Source organism: Anolis sagrei, chromosome 1, assembly GCF_037176765.1.
Source record: "Anolis sagrei isolate rAnoSag1 chromosome 1, rAnoSag1.mat, whole genome shotgun sequence".
NCBI classification, from domain to species: Eukaryota; Metazoa; Chordata; class Lepidosauria; order Squamata; family Dactyloidae; genus Anolis; species Anolis sagrei.
In genome coordinates, this window is record NC_090021.1 from 29171522 (window position 1) to 29186053 (window position 14532).

At 37.8% G+C, this 14532-nt stretch overlaps 1 protein-coding gene across 3 annotated transcripts in view; it reads left to right on the top strand.

Annotated features, from left to right (window-relative positions):
* THADA (THADA armadillo repeat containing) overlaps positions 1 to 14532 on the top strand; it is a 166796-nt gene that overhangs the window by 67944 nt on the left and 84320 nt on the right. For all 3 annotated transcript variants that reach the window (XM_060754384.2, XM_067463631.1, XM_067463626.1), the window contains exons 27-28: positions 9598 to 9687; positions 12292 to 12423. In XM_060754384.2, the coding sequence (XP_060610367.2) occupies positions 9598 to 9687; positions 12292 to 12423 (222 nt within the window). The remainder of the gene's footprint in view (positions 1 to 9597; positions 9688 to 12291; positions 12424 to 14532) is intronic.

Here is a 14532-nt window from a genome sequence, read left to right on the forward strand (position 1 = left end):
GAAGTAATAGGTGCATACAAAATGTCACGGCAGCTAATAATTTCCTAGAAGAAGCTGTGTGCATAATAATTGCAGTGAATAGTACTACTTTTCCATTTAAAGAGATAGTTGTATGAGTATGTTGCAGCATTAAAAGAAAAGGTGGAAAGGGAAAAGAGACTTTGAATCTATTGGCAGCTTTAAGATTGATTAGTTTTAGGAAACCAGTTAGTGTTAATGTTGTTACTAGATTCTACTTTACCTCTTCCTCATTTCCTTTCAGTATTTTGTTCATTAAAGACATTTCAGTCTGAGCAATCATTTATTGCATACATGGAAAAAGTAAGTTAGCACAGAAAGCAAATAAGGCATTAGTACTTTTTCAATTAGTAGTCTTCTCTAGTGTCAGAAGTTATCTTATCTAATCCCAGAAGCCTGCAATATAGCTCTGGGCACTCAGTGGTATAGGAAAGGTATTTTCTGCTGTGGATAAGATGTGCCTTCTTCATTTTGTCTGATAGAGGCGAAGAGAACAGCATGGACCTTACACTTGAAACAGATTGTGGAAGCATTGGGCTATCAAGATCATGTTTTAATTGCAAATTTGATCATACTGATTACTAAGTCATCACACTAGAGAATGAATCTACTTTAAATACGATTTCTGCCTCCTGCAGAATTCTGGGGTTTGTAGTTTGGGGGGCTGTTAAATGCTCCTCCCTAAACTACAAACCCCAGAATTCTGTGGGAGACCGCAACCAGATTTAAAGTGGATTCATTCTCTAGTGTGATGTGTTCCATAGAACTGAACTCAGAAGGTTGCCGTGTCTTCATACATTCTGAGTTGTTTGATCAGTAAAGTAGAACTGATATCCTTTGATTTTTCTTCTAGAACTGGAAAGAAATAGTGCCAGAAGAAACCCCTTTGATCTTCTGTAATGTCTAATGCAAAGTAGTTCTGTGTTCCTTAATGTGCTATTTCATTTGAGTCTTAGAACTTAAAGTAAAGTCATAAGGTGCTGCCATAAATAAGAATAGACTCTTAGCTCGGTACAGTCTGCTCTATAGAGCCAGTGAGGTGTTATGGTTTGAGTCTTGAACTAAGACTCTGGCAGACCAGGCTTTGAATCCCCATTTAGCCATGGAAACCTGCTGATCGGGTACTCAAGTCTCTTTATCTTGGAAGACAGCAGTGGCAAGCCTCCTCTGAATAAATCTTGCCAAGAAAATACTCTGATAGGGTCACCACAATTTGAAGAATTGAAAGAGTTAAATGTGCTGATAGGTAGTAACTTACTTCGTGTTTCGATGTGTGTCTTTGATGGTATGTATTTTATTTTGTGAGTTTTTACCCTGTTGTGCCCATCCCTGAGCCGTGAGCAGAGGCGGGTAACAAATAAAACCACCACCACCATTATGATCTTACTTATTTATTTTTAAAAACAGTTAAAGGTCCAGCATTCAAACCATTACACTGTGCTTGCTTTTCCCACTGGCCATTTATGCAGTGTATATTAGACTAATTAGCATGATTCCAACTTAGATTATAAAAAGAGTCATGCTGAATCATCTCCAAGACATATCTCATACAGTATTTACTGCAGCCAACACTTACAAATTCAAGAGCAAATTCAGTTTTCAGCCGGGGCTTTTAAAATAAATAAGAAATAAACAAGTGACCATCTATCAGCACATGGAGCTCTGTTTCCTTTTTTTTTGCTTGCTTCTTGTACGTGTTCATCAGGTCTCTCTTTTGGATCTGAAGGCGCAGGGCATCAACAGTCGACTCTTGCTGGCAGTAGCTATTCATCCACTGGCTGATCTTTTATACCTGGAAATGCCAGGGATTGTAACTGGGACATTCTGTATGTAACCCATGCACTCTGCCGGGGAGTCCAAGCTTAAATCAAACACTTTAATAAACTTCAAAAGGTTTGGTTCCAAAAATTTTCTCTTTCAGTTTAGGCCTTTGCCACTAACGCTTCTTCATCCTCCCACATGTTTTAACCTTTTATTAGAGCCAAGAGTTTAGATCCAACACTTTACAAGCAGAATAAGGTTTTCTTCTTCCTCCCTACCTGTATTCAGCGTCTATGCTGCCTAAAAACTTGCCCCAGTCTTCAAAGCAAATTTAGAGAATCACAGGACAGATGGGAAATAGTCTCTTTTATTCTGTTGGTGGATACAGTCCCATCAGCACAATGACAAACTGAATCATACCCATTGCACTTGAAAGAAGTTCTCATATTTCTGAGATCTGAAGAATTCCTTGAATTTCAACAAGATCTGCTTAGTTGTGAGCTGGTTAAAGTTCAAGTAATAATGAAGACGAGGACTCAAATAATTTATTTATCTGTTTATTTACTGTATTTGTATACTATCTTTCTCAGCCCGTAGGCGACTCAGCCCGCAGGCGAATTTAGAAAGCACTATATAACAGTATTTTTCCACACACATCTGGCTTGACCAATGTTCCCGTGAGTATTACTGAAATAATGCAATTATCACTTATTTGGAATTTCTTGGCTTGTGTATTTGTGAAATAAAACCAGAGAATGAAAACAGGAAAATGTTTTCTCCCAGTACATGTTTGAAATATTAGAACTTGGGTGAAAATGATTTGACAGTTCGAAAGGTACTATATAAAGTTGATACTATATTTGTCTCTTCTATCAAGCAGAAAGTTACTCATATTTTACACAGAACTCAATACCACAATTACTCTAAAATCTGATGGAGGGTCCATTGGTCCCTCTAGTCAAGGTTCTTCAAGAAAAATACTGGAGCTTGATGCTATTGACAGGTTGCTTTCACCATTCAGTCCCACCTTATGTAAGCTTGACACATGTCAATTTGGGTGAATTGATCAGGTGGGTCCAGAGATTGATAGATGATTCAATGTGTCAGTAAGAGGTTACTTTTTCTTAGAGCATTTACTGCACCTTTTCCTGAAGACATCTTCTCTGATCTAGTAGAATGCAAACACTTCCACCTCATTGTTTATATTCCCTGTTGAATGTGGAACAATGTAGTAGCTGGGTAACACAACATGTTCTTGGGAGAAACAGATTATCTGGACTCATTTCAATCTGGATTTAGGCCAGCATTTAGTACTAAAACAGTCCTACTTGGTCTGATTGATGACCTACTCCAGGTGAAAGACCATGGAGTACTATTGTTTTGATCTTCCTGGATCTCTTAGCGTTTTTTGATATCATTGACCATAGTATCCTACTTGGTGTAATGCCAAGACTTGATATTCTCTGAAGGGAGACATTTACTGGGGCAGGCAACTTTGTACATCACAGGAAATTGGCCGTGTACTGCTTGAACAATGGGCAAAATGTGATTGGGTCAGTTTTTCCACCAATTTAACCAGCAGAAGGCCAAAGATATAACATGTTGTCACCACTCAGTCAAATAAATCTTGCATCCTCCCTTTTCTTTGTAGTAGGGCATTGCAGTGGGGCATTGGATAAGCAAAGGAGCTAATAATAATGATAGTAATAATAACCACAATAGCAACTTTGTGACATGCCTTCACAGCCTGAGATGGGGCACAACACAATCAAAACACATCAATTTAACAATGAATAAAATAAAATACATATAATAAAACACATTGCTATGAAATACATATATTAAATACAGGCAGTCCCCAAGTTACAAACAGCCGACTTACAAATGACTCATAGTTAAGAACCAGGGTGAGACAACAGGAAGAGAGAGAAATCTATACCTAGGAAAGGAAATTCAATCCTGACAGAGTCACAATGGGGAAAAGATGTCTCAACTGTATCTTGTACATGTGGCCCGTCCATTGTTTTCGTGATTGTGTTTATTGGAATGTATTTTATGACTATGTTATATTTTTTTCTATATAATTTTGATGATGTTGTTTGTTGTTTATGCTTTGTTTCTATTTTGTTGTAATATGTTGTCCAGGCTTGGTCCCATGTAAGCCGCTCCGAGTCCCCACTGGGGAGATGGTGGCGGGGAATAAATAAAGATTATTATTATTATTATTATTATTATTATTATTATTATTATCTGAAGCTTTATCATCAATCCTTGTTTGCACAACAAGCCAAAGTACTAGGTAGAGCTGACCCAGCTTAACTTCCAATATCAAACAGGATCTGATGCCTTTAGACTCAGACCACTAAAATTAGTCATTTCTTCGGTATTTCTATACCCTTTAAAATTGTGGAATTCCAGTGGGATCAGAAAGTACACCAGAATTGCATTTAAAAAACATCTGTTTGCATGGCTATTAATTTCATTTGCATTTCTAAAATGCTATTGAGATATTCTTGAAAAAGCCCATATATATTTTGGTGATTCTGATAGTTTTGTATATCGGATAGAAATTGCTCAGAAGGAAATGGCTTCTTTGTACAATTAAATCAGCTCAACTAACAGAGATGTTGCTCAGTCTTTTTGTAATTAATTTGTTCGGTTATTTATATTACATATATTTCAGAGCTCAGAGCCCAGATCAAGATAGCAGCCAGTTATAGGACAGGCTTGTACCATGGAGTCAGAGCAAAGGGAACAAGCTGGGAATCAGAGCCAAACATTACACCAAGACATGCCAGCGGTAGGAAAACCAGAGTTGCTTAGGCAGTTTCAGCCAAAATATTGCTTTGTGTAGCCTATTCTGTCAAGGATAAATTTGAGTCAAGGTCCAATTCAAGACCTTAGATTTCTTTACTGTCCTCAAAGGGTTCCACTATAAGATGCTAGGAGCTGCCAAATGGAGCTGAGATGCGTCAAGAGCTGAGGGTTTGCACTTATAGCCTTGGTGTCTCCTGAAAACATAATCTTTTGGATCAGCTGTATAAGGGAGACAATATGTGGTAATCATCAGTCTGCAGTTCAGCCCATGGGACATCTGTGTGCCTCCTGCTGATCATCTGATTAAATGTTTGCTTCTCAGTTGCTAGGCAATATGTGATGTTTCTTCCATTTGTCCATCCAAATTATATTGCATAGTATCTCGAGTATTTTATTTTGACTTTGTGGTGTGAAGATTTCAGTTGTTTTCTACTTATGCTGAAACTTTAAAATTATGATTGCTTATGATTTTGAAAAATATCCCTTTTGTCGCCTTAACAAATGTCAGAGATATACTGAACTACAGAAACTCTTGCTAGTACACAAGAGTTTCTATACAGAAAAGTATTGAGCAGCAACTCTTCTGAATTTCTGAGAACTTACTAAAGGATCCTGTACTTGTCTCATTCAGATAATTTGTGTTGATCTATTTTGTAATGTTGTTCAGTTGTTTGTGGTTAAGGCATGTTATGTTAACTGAGTTCTGAAGGCTATCTGATGGTATTTACCATGTGTTTCATATGTTGAAACTTTACTTATGTTCATTGATTTTCTGCAAAGCAAGCATTAGGAATAAGGTTTTGAATAATGCTTTGATATCAAATGGGAAGTGCATTTAGCATAGGTGTTTACTGTTTATTGGGAACATCATTTTGAATGAAGACCGATTTATTCTCAACTTAATTTTCTTTGAATTTTTTTTAAAAAATTGCTTCTAGTTATCATTCAAAGTTATGATCAGCATGACATTTAGAATAATAAAAAACATGCTCTGAAGTGTGTGTGTGTGTGTGTGTGTGGGGGGGGCTATTGCTGTTCTCTTTTTACAAAAACTAGTGAATGAACCCATGCTTTACTTGCTTTTTGAGTTAAAGTTGGTCTGTAGTTCTTTGCCTCTTATTGATTGATTTTAAAAAATAAGCTTGGGTATAAATATAATCAGATGGTATAGTGCCTTTAAATGTCTATTAGCTGACCTTTTCCATAACTTTATCTTGGTGTAGTAATTCCAATATGTATGTAAGTCTAAACAAAATAATCTGGAAATCTGAAATCCTAATGCTCAAAATTGCCCACATGAGTGACTATTTATTTATGTATCAGAAGCGAACCGAGGGTACATTGTAATGTTTGTTTTTTTTAAAAAAAAAACATAAAGTTTAAAAACTTGGTATTACATTAAATGTCCTTTGACCAGTATCTGGCCACTTGGAATGCCTCTGGTGTTGCTTCAAGAAGGTCCTCCATTGTGCATGTGACAGGGCTCAGGTTGCATTGTAATAGGTGGTCTGTGGTTTGCTTTTCTCTACACTCGCATGTCATGGACTCCACTTTGTGTCCCCATTTCTTAAGATTGGCTCTGCAACTCGTGGTGCCAGAGCGCAGTCTGTTCAGTGCCTACCAAGTCACCCAGTCTTCTGTGTGCCCAGGATGGAGTCTCTCATTTGGTATCAGCCATGGCTTGAGGATCTGGGTTTTAGCCTGCCATTTTTGGACTCTCACTTGCTGAGGTGTTTCTGCAAGTATCTCTGTAAATATGAGAAAACTATTTCTTGATTTAAGGCATTGGCATGCTTACACATGAGTGACTGAGATGCACACACTGGAACTTTCATGCACAAAATTATTAAAAATATTTTGTATAGAATTTCCCTTAAGTGGTGTGTATGTGGTATATGTAAAACATAAATGAATATTGCGTTTAGACGTAGGTTCCTTTCTTCAAGATAATTCACTATATATATCCAAATATTTTTAAAAATTCAAAAGATTTCTGGTCCTAAGCATTTTGGAAATGTATACAGAAATCCAGAAGATCGCCATAGGACAGATACATTGACCCATCTCAGACATATCCACAGTTGCTTCCCCACCATCTGAATATATGTGTGTGTGTATGTATATGTATATGAATATGTGAAGAATGGATTTAAAAGGAAAATGTGTTTTTATGCCATCTGTATTGTCCGAGATCAATTTCACTATGGCTTGGCTTGCTCATCCCATAGGAAAGGCCACTCATAAAATACATGTATGAAGATGCTAAACCCTACCAAGTGTAGGACATAACCCTATGGCACCTTGTTTGTCACTTCTTCCATTATCATTAAAACCTTTGGATTTACTCCCATCAGTGAGCTAGTAAAAACATCTAGCAGTAGCATAAACTAGCCCAGGGCTTCTTAGCTTTTTTCCACTTGTGGCCCCTTTCTAACTGAGAAATGTTTTGTGACCTGTGGTATATAAATAAGTATATGAAATAGGGATAAAAATTAAACATTTATGATAATAGCTCAGTATTTGCAAGGCTTGCTAAACAGCCTGATTTTCCTTTTTATGAAGTACAGCTGAAGCATTTTCTATTGAATCCACTGTAAACACTGTACATTGTTACTAACAGATTGTGTAAATGAGTGATGTTCAGAAATGTTTTACTGTTGTCAATTTTTTTGCGACTCCAACGTGGAGCTAAGGGTACCCCATCTGGAGCCGGGATCCATGGTTTATGAGGCAGTGATCTAACCCACATGTTACCAGTCTGTCAATGTGAATATTATTTGGAGAGCTTGTTAAAAGGCCTGACTAAAATCAAGATGCACGATATCTACTGCAATCACCGTATTTGTCAACCTTATAACTAAAAATAGAGATATTAATTTGGCATAGCTTGTTTTTCAGAAACTTGTGTGTTGTCAGTAATCACTGCATTGTTTTTAAGTGCTTGCAGACCATCTATTTTTCTGAAGTCTTCCCATATATTGAAATTATGCTGACTAGTTGGTTACTGCCCATGTCCTCTTCTCTTGTCTCCCTTTTTGAAGACAAGGTCAACACTTAAAGTATCTTTAGGCTGTAGAGATTTCACCCATTCCCCAATAATTCTCATACTCTATAGAAACAAGCTAGGATATTATGTCTGTCAAATCCTTTTAGTATTCTTAGCTGCAGTTTATCTGGCTAAGGAGATTGTGAGTCATTTAAAGTAGCTAGGTGTTTCTGTACCACCACTTTTGATGTCTTTGGTTGCAGTCCTCTCATCACATCATTTACTTAATTTTCACCAGGTTGACCACTACTTCTCTTTTTGGGTGGGAGAGAAAGGTCAAGGTTTTTTTTTTTTTTAGTAGTTCCACCTCTCATTAGTATTTTTCTATCTCCATGCAGCAAATCTGTCATGTTCTTGTTCTTTCTCTTGCTTTGAACATGACTTGGGAGATGGTGGTGACCTTTTTATTTTGTTAACCTCTCTTGCCAAACCTGAATTCATTTTCAGCTTTATCTCTCTTGACTTTCTCCCCACAGATGTGACCTCATTTGTACTCTACTTAGCCATTTACCCATTGTTTCATTTCTTAGACATGCTTGTTTAAGATCTCATTTTTTTAAAAAAGCTAGTCCTTATGTAGCACTTATGGTTTGTTTCCTGGTTTTGTTTATTTTGAGGATTCTGTGATTATTCAGAGTGTTCCCTTCCATCACCAACGTCTTTCTCATTGACTGGAATTCCCTTCTGGAATCATGACACAAAGGAAAGAAAAATATTTATCCTACAATTCAATTATTTATTACTATTATTTAGTTACTTTTATCCCACTTTTCTCCCTTGGGTGGGACTACCTTGGAGAAACCAAAAATCAAAAAATAAATAAAAATCTGAAGGAGGTGATTTGAGGAGTGCCCATGGCTAATCATGAGCTCTCACCCGTTACTTCCTTTTCCTTTTTTGAAATTCGCTTTCTTAAATTGTAAGAAATTTGCTTTCTTAAATTGGAGTGCGGTGGGTTAAACTGCTGAGCTGCTGAACTTGCTGATCAAAAGGTCGCCAGTTCAGATCCGGGGAGTGGAGTGAGCTCCCGCTGTTAGCACCATCTTCTGCCAACCTAGGAGTTTGAAAACATTTAAATGTGAGTAGATCAATAGGTACTGCTCCAGTGGCTGGGTCATGGCTGGGTCAACCAGGCAGTGGGGATATCAACCTGCCTACCCTGGATGGCGAGGCACTACGCCTGTCATCATTGGTAAAGAGTCTGGGAATCCTTTTGGACCCTCTGCTGACAATGGAGGCCCAGGTCTCCGCCACTAGCAGAACCGCCTTCTTTCATCTGTGGCAGGCTAGATGGCTGGCCCCCTACTTGTCTAGGGACGACCTAGCTATGGTGATCCAGGCTACAGTCATCTCAAGATGGACTACTGTAACACCCTCTACATTGGCCTTCCTTTGTCGGTGATCCGGAAGCTCAAGCTGGTACAAAACGCAGCTGCTCGGCTTCTTGTGGGAACTCCGATGAGATGCCACATAACATCAATCTTACTGCAGCTGCATTGGTTACCAATTGAGCATCTTTCAAAGTGATGGTACTCACCTTTAAGGCCTTGCATGGTCTGGGGCCGATGTACCTGAGGGACTGCCTCACCCCCTACCAACCCCAGAGATCCCTCCGTTCTGAGGACCAAGATCTATTGGAAATTCCCAGTGTCAAGAACTTGCGTCTAACAGCAACCAGACACAGAGCCTTCACAGCAGTGGCACCATCACTCTGGAATACTCTGCCACCTGAAGTTCATGCCTTGTGGGATTTATCAGCTTTCCGCAGGGCATGTAAGACATATCTATTTCGACGGGCCTTTGATCTCTGATTGTTTTTAAATTGTTTTAAATTGTTTTTAAATTGTGTTCGATTTTAGCCTGTTCTTGTAAGCCGCTCCTAGCCCCAGGGGAGTGGCAGCATATAAGTTCAAATAATAAATAAATAAATAAATAATCCTTTTCTTCTTTTATAGAATGTCTGGGACAGAGTTCTTCACTCGATTTCCAAATCTGTATCCATTTTTGCTCAGTCAGTTGGAACTTGTAGCAAGCACAGTAGACAGGTAAGAAAAATGCACTGCCATCCACCAAAAGTTGTGGTTTTAAATGAAATATGAATTAATCACATCACTGAGTGTAATTTCAAAGAAGCAGCTCACTCTGTAACTGTTGTCTATGTACTGTTTGGACATAAAAGCATGACAGTCTGAATTCAAAATTTGTCTGGAAGTACTGGTAAGTAGAAGAGAGGAGAAAAGGCTTTGTTTGCTTTTATAATTTCTTATTACAGTCAAAAACAAATGCTACAATAATCTCTCAAGATATCTGCCACATCAGACTGCATAATAACTCTCTAACTTCTAGCTATTCCTTTTGTATATGTTATTTTGAAGTTCAGCTTTTTCATAGCATAGAATCATTGAGTTGGAAGAGACCTTATGGGCCATCCAGTCCAACCCTCTGCCAAGAAGCAGGAATATTGCATTCAAAGCACCCCTGACAGATGGCTATCCAGCCTCTGTTTAAAAGCCTCCAAAGAAAGGGCCTCCACCACACTCTGGGGCAGAGAGTTCCACTGCTGAACAGCTCTCACAGTCAGGAAGTTTTTCATGTTCAGGTGGAATCTCCTTTCCTGCAGTTTGAAGTCTCCAAGGCAACAGAAAACAAGCCTGCTCCCTCCTCCCTATGACTTCCCCTCACATATTTATACATGGCCCTCATCATGTCTCCTCTCAGCCTTCTCTTCTTCAGGCTAAACATGCCTAGCTCTTTAAGCCGCTCCTCATAGGGCTTGTTCTCCAGACCCTTGATCATTTTAGTCACCTCCCTTTGGACAAATTCCAGCTTGTCAACATCTCCCTTCAATTGCATGGCCCAGAATTGGACAAAGTATTCCAGGTGTGGTCTAACCAAGGCAGAATAGAGGGGTAGCATGACCTCCCTGGATCTAGACACTAGACTCCTATTTATGCAGGCCAAAATCCCATTGGCTTTTTTTTTGTTGCTGCATGACATTGTCGGCTCATGTTTAACATATTGTCCAAGAGGGCTCCAAGATCTTTCACACATACTACTGTTGAGCCAGGCATCCCCCATGTTTCTTTATTAATCTAATCAGTTTCTTGTTTTCAAAATCATAATCCCAAAGTGACCTATTACGAGTTTAAAAAAATACAAAACATAATGATGTTGTATTAAATATAAATACTTAAAAATGAAACCAGTTGTAATAAATACACATTTTAAATGCTTGCCTTCAGTAAATACCATTAACATTCAATCAAAAGTCAGGAAGATGGATGTTAAAATGTATCCAAATACGCTTTTAGCAGAAGACACTAACTCCTGCCTGCCAACTTTACTGATCCTCAAGCTACAAACTATCCTTGCATTCCCATCCAATATCAGATTAATTCTTTGTGTAGATTAATGATTTCCTTATTCTGTCTTCTCTGTGCCAAACTGGTTATTTAGTCTTGTATATTGTTTTTAAAAAACGCTGTTCATTGCTGAATATTTTAAAATTATTTTTAATAATTTACAAAATGCTTCCTAGTGATTTCTCCTTTTTTAATTTTTAATTTAATCTAATTTAAAATATCCATGGGAAAATAAAACTTGGTTCCTATCCATAGAACACTCTACCTCTTGACCCCCTCTCCAATGACTTGTACTTTGCCCTACGTGTACAAGTGGGAAGATGAGACTTGAAGTCCTTCTTGAGTATTGTCTTAAGCTGAGATTGTAATTGGCTTGTGTAAGAGACTGGTTTTTCAAAGTGCCCTGTAAGCGAACGTGGCAATGTCTAATGTTGTTTCTTGAATTTTATTTTAATTGTTTATTTCAGTTGTTCTGTGGGGGTATAGACCAAAAAAAAGAAATTAAAATGTTCTAAATGTCAATAAAATGGAATATATTGCACCAACCTTTTGTTTAGTCCCTGGACATGATTTACAAAGTTGGGAACTTCTTATATCTTTGTGAATTGGGGAGAAAACTCATTATTTTTTAAATAATGAGGAATTTAGTGATATTCCAGGTAACTACGGAGAATTTTAACATAATTTAGAATTAACTTATTGATTCTTGTGAATTCTTTGTGAAGTCAGATTTATTATATTAATATATTAGATATAATTTAAATTAATTTTAAGTGGGTTGGTTGTTTGTTTAATTTGATATGTGGGTGTAAACTTGATTTATGTGCGTTTTAATGTGATATACATTTGCTTTTTTGGACGGTACTTGTATTTGTTATTCTTATTGTATAAGCATTTAATGTTTGTTTTTTGTTGTTGGAATCTGCCCCGAGTCCCCCTGGGGAGATAGGGAAAGATACAAATGTTGTTGTTGTTGTTATTAAAAATAAGAGGAAATTATTTAATGGTCTTGTGTTGTGTTCAAGTCATTTCTGACTTACAGTGAACCTATCATAGGATTTGTTCAGAGAGCGGCTGAGAAATTATAATTTGCCAAGGTCATCCAGTAGGTTTTCATGGCCTGGTCTCCCAATGTCCTGGGCCAGAAGTCAAATCACTATACCATGCTAGCTGTATCTCGTAATATCAAATTATGCTGTTGCATTAAATATAGGAGTTTCTTGGAAATTTGGCAATATATTTTTATGACTATCTTTAAGATTTTTTTTGTTTTGTTTTTTGATGTAGCAAACCAGGTGAACTGAAACTCCATCCAAGCTTGTTCCTTTTACTTTTGATCTTGAGTAAGCTGTATCCATCACCAATGGATGGGGCCTATTCGGCGCTTAGCATGGCTCCATTTGTCCCTTTTATTTTGAGGTAAGTTGTTATGTTTCACTTTACAATATGTCAGTTTGATTGGAACGTTTCAGCTAGCTTTTATTCATTGAAAAAATGCCCCAGCTTCTGCCAACCTAGCAGTTCAAAACATGCCAATGTAAGAAGATCAATAGGTACCACTCCAGCTGGAAAGTAACAGCACTCCATGCGGTCATGCCAGCCACATGACCTTGGAGGTGTCTATGGACAACATCGACTCTTCAGCTTAGAAATGGAGATGAGTAACAACCTCCAGAGTCGGACACAACTGGACTTAATGTCAGGGGAAAACCTTTACCTTTATCTTTAATATGCCAAGATCCAGTTGTGCAAGTCCCATTTCTTTTGTTTGACGGTAAGCAGATGTGAAGCCGATTAGCCCCATTGATATGAAACTGCTTGAAGCCCCCATAAGAAGAGAAGATAAATACAATCTAAATCTTTTTTAAGGGTAAGAAATGAAAAGGTTTAGTAATATATTTCTTTCAGATAAAGGAGAATGAGAAATGTGTGGTTCTGAATGGATCAAATCGGCCATGTTTCACTGTCATAAAAACAGCAACAGTTGATTTATTATTATCATATTATTATCTTTTCAGACTTTGTGATTATTTTTAGAAACCTATATTTCCATCTGAACTCAGCCAGCTGTTCAACAAAGATTAAACCAGCCCTTGTATCAGAAGCTGGGCTATGTCTGAGGAACAGTGTGTAATTTAACAAATATTAGTTGTTCTTCACATTCAGAATGGCACTTCCACAATGAAGCTTTGTTAATATATTTTCATGTTGTATTTGTTCAGTTAATCAGTTTCTTTCTGTTACCAGTGCTTCTGTCAAGGTTGTTCTATTTTCGTTCACGACTAACACACATCTCTTGTAATGCTTGTTTGAGGCCCATCTCCAATCTAATGTTAAACCTTGGTTCTTCAATATGGTCTGTATAACTAACACATATGTGTTATCTGTGTCTACTCAGTGCATCATTTGGACATTTCTAGAGTTATTATGTGTTTTGGCAGTAGCTCCACCCACTTCCACATAGCATATCCGCATGCTTCCTGTCTGAACCTTCAGTCCCTCTTTGTCTGTCACTACAGCAGCATCAGGAGGAACTCGATAGATGCACCCCTGGTTATCAGTTTCTAACCTCTCCTCAGTCTCTATCTTGTTGCTGGTCTTTATCTTATCTGTAGTTTCCATCTTGTTGGCACTCTCCATCCCATTGACACACACATCTACCCAAACATCTCCTCATTCAAAGCGGATGGATTGGTTGGTACCAGAGTAACCTTCCTCAGTTAAAGTTGGATTGACATTGGCCTCTTCTACTGAGGCTAGCTGTAGACCAATCCCATCTCAACCTTTGATTTGTTGAACTCAGATGAGTTTAGATTAATCCTTGTCAGATTTGCAATCTTCTATATAGATACCTCCATCTTTTCTTGTAGAGTGGCTTCTCCCACTGATGACACAGTATCCTTTGTGAACCAAATATTTTTGTTTGGCCAAAGCATTAATGGCGAAACAGATGTCCACATTGATAAGTTTTTCATAGGATACAGAGTCAAGCACACATAATGAAGCCCTATATTAGTTTTGTCCCAGCCCTCTAAATAATCATTTGAGCCAATGTTTCCTGTTGTCTACTTACTTGGAATACTCTCTCCTTGGTGGCCCATATTCTTAATAGCCCCTAAAGGCCTTAAGAGTACACATAGACTTAAACACGTTGAGTGTTTTCACTAATAAAAGAGATATTTCTGACTGAAATTTGTCATGATGTGAAGGTAAGGTGGTGCTGTTGGTAGTGGTGATGATAGAGGTTCAGATGAGTACTTTGGTCTTGCATCAGGTTCTTACTGTACTAAGGTTCTCAAGATACCACGAGAGTGCGTGGAATATAATAATAGTGGATGTATGGATTATATCTCCATGCCTTCTTCCTAAATAGATAGAGCTTTCTACAAGACATAAACATTGAATAACATGGCAGCACTTTGTTGTGATGCATGTACAGGAATGACTGTAACTACTGTGTTTGAAATGCCCATGTTTCTTTAGCATTATTTAAATTAATTTTTTATAATGGTGTATTGTGGCCAAGAA